The sequence below is a fragment of the Hoplias malabaricus genome, chromosome 18 (assembly GCF_029633855.1).
Source record: "Hoplias malabaricus isolate fHopMal1 chromosome 18, fHopMal1.hap1, whole genome shotgun sequence".
NCBI classification, from domain to species: Eukaryota; Metazoa; Chordata; class Actinopteri; order Characiformes; family Erythrinidae; genus Hoplias; species Hoplias malabaricus.
In genome coordinates this window covers 12,257,580-12,265,131 of record NC_089817.1, presented here as the reverse complement: position 1 = coordinate 12,265,131, position 7,552 = coordinate 12,257,580, and the positions used below count along the sequence as shown (strand labels likewise).

The 7,552-nt window shown below is 42.4% G+C and overlaps 1 protein-coding gene across 3 annotated transcripts in view; it reads right to left on the bottom strand.

Moving 5' to 3' along the window:
* cadm2a (cell adhesion molecule 2a) overlaps positions 1–7,552 on the bottom strand; it is a 419,313-nt gene that overhangs the window by 79,188 nt on the left and 332,573 nt on the right. For all 3 annotated transcript variants that reach the window (XM_066650677.1, XM_066650678.1, XM_066650679.1), the window contains exon 2: positions 3,807–3,956. In XM_066650677.1, coding sequence (XP_066506774.1) covers positions 3,807–3,956 — 150 coding nt within the window. The remainder of the gene's footprint in view (positions 1–3,806; positions 3,957–7,552) is intronic.

Sequence of the window (7,552 nt, the reverse complement as noted above, 5' to 3'; positions counted from 1 at the left end):
TGACCTTAGACGTATTCTCAGCTATCCCATTTCCCAAGCTGTGTGTGCTCAGCTTAAAGCTTGTATCACGATGGCTCCAAAGAAGAGGAATGAAGAAGCTGAATTCACTAATTAAAGAGTATCTAAAAATTCCATAGCCATATAACACAGCCGACTTGACAATAGACATTTCACACACACATACGCATGCACATAAGGTGCCGTTCAGTAAAGCCCCTCACTATGGGAGAGTGTAATTACAGGGCAGGTATTAGCAGCTTGGTGCAGAATGCAGAAGTACCCAAATGAATTAAATCTGCTTTAGAAAAAGCTGCAGGCGAGGGTGAAGAGTTCAAAAACAGCCACGGCTTCATTCTGGCCTTCAGAATTAAGACACAAAGCAGACGGAGTATCGGGAAGCTAGGGGTGGCGATATATGTCCTGCTTCACAGTGAGATTAAACATTAGCTCTGCCACCGAGAGCAGGGCTTTCATCTAAATGCAGCAAGACACTATGCAAACAGTACTGAGAGCATATAATAACTGCCTATTAAACACACTCCAGACACATTGAATTTGTTTACATAGCAAGCATAATCCACCAAGCTTCAAAAAAATATGAGAAGCATATATTGACATCTGAATTAATCAATATTTGTTGAAAGAGCTATAATTTAATAATCAGTGTATGGTATTCTAAGGGCTGTAAACACACACACTGCAATATTTCAGACAGAAATACTGAAATAATATATGTGTGAATGATATTAAAGTGCACATGTTCTTCACCAGTTCTGGGGTCTTAATGAATGTCTGTGACATGCTTTCATCAAAATATCACAGGAATCAAACACCACAGCAGTGTTCTCCCCCTGGCTAAACAGCCCTGTTCAGAACAGCCGGTTTCAGCTCCTGTTCCTTTAAATGAGAATGAGCCACTTTGACCTTTGACCTGAGTGCCCAGGAGGGAGGAGCGAGCAGCAGAAGTCGTTTTAGTCATTTTCCCTCAGTTGTCTTTCTACACTGTTCTTGTATTTGCAATAGTTACAATTTGACTGGCACTGGTTGTGTTGGTTTTGCTCTGTTTGACCTCAACTATGTGCTTTCAGATAAACACAGGTCCAGCGCTGTGATTGGTGAGACTTCGAGGAGGGGGCAGGGCAATTCTAGAGTCTGTGCATTTGATTTAGAAGCAGCACAAATGGATTTGGTACTACCAAGAAATACATCAGATTTAGCACCACATGGATGATAAATCAGATTTAGTACATGTCCTTAGGAAAATCCAATAAAGAAACCACATTTAGTACATGCCAATAAAGGAATCAGATTTGGTTGATTTTGAGAGCTCCAAACATCGTATGTGCTGATAGAGAAATCAGACACAGTACGTATCATTGGAGACTGTGAATCAAACAAGAAGTTTAAATGAGTCCCAGACCTCTGATGTGGTGCACATAATGGAGATCTATTCAGATGCAGAGATCCACTGTGATACCTGAGGAATATAAAACAGTGATCTAATCTGAGCACTATAGATGAAGCGGCAGTCTAATCTAAGACCCGGAGATGCTCTAAAGCAATGATCTGATCGTCAAATCTACAAATGCTCTAAAGGCAACGATTCAATCTCAGACTCGTAGACGCTTTAAAGGTAGTAGTAGCGGAGATATAGGATGAGGATGCTGTCCTCCCTCGTTTATCACACGTAATCTTTTAACGTTCCCCAACATAAATCATCCCTCTGGCCCACTTTGTTGTGTGGCTGACACTTGGCGAGTGAAAGCACAGCACTGGAATGAGAGAGAGAGAGAAAGAGAGAGAGAGAGAGAGAGAGAGAGAGAGAGAGAGAGAGAGAGAGAGAGAGAGAGAGAGAGAGAGAGAGAGAGAGAGAGACTGATGAAAGTGTGCTAGTTTAATGCTCTGATATTTTGGTTTGTTTTGACACGTGGAGAAATCGGTCAGCATCATTAGAGGTGACCAAAAATCCATTTTCCATTTTCCAGCATGCAGCTATAGTGTGGATAAAAAAACAACATCAAACGCCATATGCATTAAGTACATGGTTGCAGGGTTACTGCATCATACTGTACACGGAAGTCCCAGTTCAGTGCGCAAACCATATTTCAGCCTATAGCTCAAATAACAAATCTGCTTAATTATATAAGACCTATTCTCTGGAAAAAACTTCCAAGAGACTGATACATTCATTCATTGAGGTCACTGTGGGTCCGGAGCCTACTTGGAATCATTGGGCGCAAGGCACCAGTCCTTCACAGGGCGACACACAGACACATACATACATTCACTCATGCACTCACTCCTACAGTCACATTATCCGGAAACCGGAAGCCCCCGGAGGAAACCCACGCGGACACAGGGAGAACACACCAAACTCCTTACAGCAGAGGCGATTGCTCTAAGACTGCAAGAGATGCACAGCTTCCCCTAAAATGTCAAAAAATAAGTGATCAAATATGTACTGTTGTGTGTACATGTCATTGAATAAATATGCACTACAACGCGCTCAACTTTTGTTCAGAATCAGCTTCTTATCACTGGTAAAGACGCGGCTTTCCTCTCAATCATTCCCGTAGCTTCACAGTGCTTTAAACGGTGTAGACGCTGAGCATCCACAGAGTTCAGTGGCGAAGCAGCAAAGTGCAGCGAAACGAGACGAGTCATTGGATAAATGCTGGGGTTTGTCCCGCCCATTGGACGCTCAGCGTCTCTGGGGGTCTATGGGGCAGTGGGCTGGCCTCGGCTGGCCCGGACGCTCAGCTTCTGCATGATGATTGGATGATCTGTCTAAGGCTGAATCCCATTTTGATTGACAGCGAAATGAGCGCATCAGCGATCCTTTGGTGTAAAGATCAGTGGGAGAACAGGCAGACACACTTCACATGGGCCAAGGCCGTTTAAGCAGCCTAGCTCTGCTGGCCATTGAGAGGACACTAGTCAAGTCCCTGGAAAAGACGCCTTGTTGGTACGACAGGGTCAGAGACCATTTTCTTAAAAAGGAACGGAGGGTAGAATTTATGTATAAATAAACCAACACATTTTGTGATGTAGGACAAAATTGAGCTTCCCCTCCTTGAAAGACCAGCATCCGCCACTGCCAGTCACCCAGAGCGGGAATCAAACCCACCACCTCCAGCTCCCTGAAGCTTTGTGACTGTGACACTACCTGCTGCGCCATCACTGATATATTATGAGAATATAAATTTGTGCTTCATTACCAGGCTGCTAGCTGTGCTCTTTAGGCAGCTGTACCAGGCTGCAGTGTTATCTGAGGAGCACTGCTGGAATTTAGTTATATTTAGGACATCATATGCCTTTAAAAAAAAAAAAAAAAAAAAAAAAAAAAAAAAAAAAAAAAAAAAACACTTTGAATTTAAGGTGGAAATGAAAATTTACTATCTACCTACCAAGACAACAGTACACTAGTGATATTTAATAGTTGTTTTGTAAATGAGGGTGTATGTATAGTAATTTTCACAGTAAATGATATTGACTAAAAGTATATTTACTGTACACAGAACTTGTATTTTGTTTCAGTGAGTGAGTTGCATCTTGCTTCCGTTCTCACCCGCATGAAGAGTGACCTCGAACTAAACCAACACAAACAGTTCTCTAAGCAATATTCCTCACAGGTCAAGGTTACCACGGTTCCCTAGGTACAGTTACACACATCTAACTTCCTCTTTCACTTCCAAATCCACAAACTCAGAAGGCATTAGGTCAAAGGTTCTGTAAAGGTCTGCTACGTTTCCTATCTCCAAGCGTCAATGTCCAGCTCAGTGTCTGGCTGTGCCCTGCCGACTCACCTTTCTTGTCCCCGAAGAAGAGGGTCTGCTGTGCTGGGTTTGACCACTGGAGGGAGGTGTTGTCATTATGTTCCACACGACAGGTCATGTTGGCCGTCCCTCCCTCTGTCACCGTCACATTCTGGACAATGGGGAACTGGCCTTGGGCCCCTTTGGACACAATCAGAGAGAGAGACAAAGTGGACTCAGTTATGATCAGGTGAACACACAAAAGGGCTTTGCTTCACACAAAGGCTTTAATTCTCTCGATGAGCGCTCAGCCAGAACAAGTCTACTTGACTCCCTGTGTGACCCTACGAGAGAGAGGACTCCAGCTCTGCATCAGTAATGAGATGAGAGTAGTCTGAGTAGAGGACAGAAGTCTATATTTTCCTGGTCACCGTCCTGCACGACTCTAAAGTGACTTCATTAATAGCAGAGATAAGGCTTTAAAGAGAAGGTTCTGTGTGGAATATTCAGCTGTTTGAACTTCTAAACATAACAAGGCCAGGGAAGTGGATGCTTCAATGCTCTCTTCATCTGATGACTAAACCTCAAAAGATTCCACTTCTTGGAGAAGAAGCACAGGTTCAGGGATGAGTTTCAACAGCAACTACCATAAGCAGGACATGAAAGTGTGAGATGGTGAAAATCAGATCACAATAATATCACTGTCCAATGAAAAACGTTTCTCCAAAACGACAAATTTACAGGAGAAAGGAAAACCTTCTTAATTTCCACTAATAGTCAAAGTACAAAAATATTTTATTCCTAGTAATGTTACATGTTTTTCATTGGACAGCGACAATATATTTTTCAATATCCTGTAATATCAACAAAAACTGATTTATTTTGCATTTTCTAAGAGTCAGTAATACTGAGTAGTATCTTAAACCATCTACAGGAATCAGGAGGCATTTGAAAGCATGTGATTTCCGGTAATAGGTTAAAAATAATGAGCTGTTCTGATTTTGTGCTAATTTGAGAGTTGTCACCCCTCCTCTGGCTGGACGAACGTAGGTGAGAGCACAACGAGAGAGTTAAACAGAGCAAAACAAATACAACAGACACAGAGAGATAAGAGTATGGGGTAAATTTGGCAAAAAAAAAAATAGTAAAAATGACTAAAACTCTGATCTAACTGCTGTGTGCTCAATTTGGGATGAACAGTAACTCATAATCTTTTAAAGGAGCAGGTACTCAAACTGGTTTTTCTAAACAGTGTTGTTTTGACAACAGGAGAACAGTGTAAAACCTTGTAGTATTTTGACTGACAAGTATGTCACCAACATTTTATTAGAACCCCTGTCAGGGCGACGCGAAAGGGCGGACTGATGGAGGCGGACGCACACGCTACAACACAGACGTTTATTTTAGAACAAAATAACAATACAAACAGAAACAAACTTGAGGGAAAACACCAAGCGAGGAACTGGAAACAAAACGAGTAGGAATGGGAACAACACGAAACAACACAAAACAACACGACTTGGAACATAGCAAACAATACAAAACAAAAGACCAATAACAGGAAAAGACAAAAGGGGACTTAAATACTAAACACAGATGAGACGCACCTGAGACAGATAATGAAAGGGCAGGGTAACAAATGAGACACAGACGAGGAGGCGGAACAAAGGCGGGACTAAGGCGGAGACATGAACAATAACAGACAGGGCCATGTGCTGAGAGAGCACATGGCGGGGAAAACAAACAGGATTGGGCCAGGATGTGACAACCCCAGAGAGCTGTGTTAACCCATGGGAAAGGAATAGAAAATGGCCCCATTAAAAAAACGGGACCAGTTCCACTTCGGCAAGATCAAAAATCTCTTAATACTCACAGCTATTTTAAATCATTTTTAAAATGAATATAAAACACAGGCTCTGATAAGGGCTCTGAAATTTCATTTGTTATCACAAGTGAATGGCTAGATTTCTTCCCTTTCCTTTCCAGTATGTGAAAATAGCATATCGCCCCCTAGTGAATCAAAATAAGTTAAAATGTAAGTATCTGCTCAGACTGAGGAACACTATGGTACAAAACTACATCAGACACAAACTACAGCTATTAAAACACAAGATTTGATTTCAGTGATTCTGAATCAGATAAGCGGTTACAGACAATGAATAATTATTCATCATTCAATTATTCAGGTCTAGCCGAAGCTTCATCGTGTTGACTTGGCTCCAACGAAACCTCCAAGTGAGTTTGACAATACAATTTCAGTGTCTTTTTCTTTTTTCCTTTGGTAGCAGAAAAAGTCCTGTTCCGGTTGCTGTTGGCTCTATAATTGGAGTCATGCTAAGTGTGTATCTATTTTAGTTAGCATTTGTTTCTGACAGCACTGTGCCCTAGAAGTGGTGTGGTTGTATGTGGGGAACTGACTGACTCCTAAGTGCCCTTGAGCGAGGCAGTTGGCCTGATATACAGTAGTGCACCAGAGAGAGAGAGAGAGAGAGAGAGAGCGGTGAAAGAGAAAGAGAAAACTCTGCCGGAAAAACTAAGCACATTGAGCAGCCGGCTGCGAGTGTCCACTAAGCGACTAAGTAATGATAAAAACAATCCATCAGGGCTAGTCCCCGGGACACAGAGTGTCAGGTCTTAAAGAGAGAAGTGAGTAAAGCTTTAGCGCAGTCAGAAATTATTCACCAACCCACATCCTGCGCAGCACCCCGGGGTTGGACAACCCAATAATAAATGACCTTGTGCTGGGGAGGAACGTGGAGAGGAGAGATAATGAAAACGTGTGCATATATAAAGGGGACCCTGGAGAATAAGTGATAGATGAATAATCCATGTGTATTTACAGTGTGGCAATGATGCGTCTCATACCTCGGGTCAACATCTCCGCAACAGCCGCTGCCTAACAAGCAGTCGGGATGGATGATAAATATCAGGCAGAGACATGATGGGCAGAAGAAGAAGAAGAAGAGAGAGAGAGAGAGAGAGAGAGAGAGAGAGAGAGAGAGAGAGAGAGAGAGAGAGAGAGAGAGAGGCTAACATCCACTCATACACTAATGCCGGCAACTCCAAAGGCAAGCTTCAGCAAACATGCTGACCAGGCCTGAATTTGTCATTTCGCATCCATTTGCTTTTTTTTTTTTTATCTCGCTCTCATACACCTCCGCAGATCAAACAGCTGCATCAGCTTGATTCAAAGTGTATAAGCTATGGTGACTATCCTGGCAACAACGCTCAACGGGAAAACTTGAAGTAAATTGCAAACAAATGCGGTGATATTTACCTACATCCCTGAACGCTGGCTATAGGTCTTGGGTACACAGTTTGGAGTGGCTGGCGAAAACCCACAAACGACCACAGTTTGAGTTCTGAATGTCAGGAAATGTCAGGTCAACCTAAAACTTTAAGTTTGAGCTGAGGAGACTTACAGCCTCCTCATGAGATCCTTAAACGAAAGATCTTTCATGGGATTTCAATGTATGATAAATCAGAGCACTCCAGATTTTTTAACATCATTATATTATGATTCATGATGGAAGTGTGCACTAAGCCTAGCCTTGTCTCAATATTAATTCAAATGTATTTGTCTGATTTTCCTGGCCATCCCAGGGTTTGTGCATTGTGTGCCAAATATAGTTTGACTTTTGTGGATATTTGGATCATGGGCCCAGCCACCCAACCCTAACCCTGTCATTTTATGGTAACTCTTGAGTAGTGCCCACATCACTCCACTGCTATGCTCTCTTCACTAGTTTCCTGTAGCTGCCTGCATTAAGTTTAAAACTCTCGTTCTTGCCTACAAA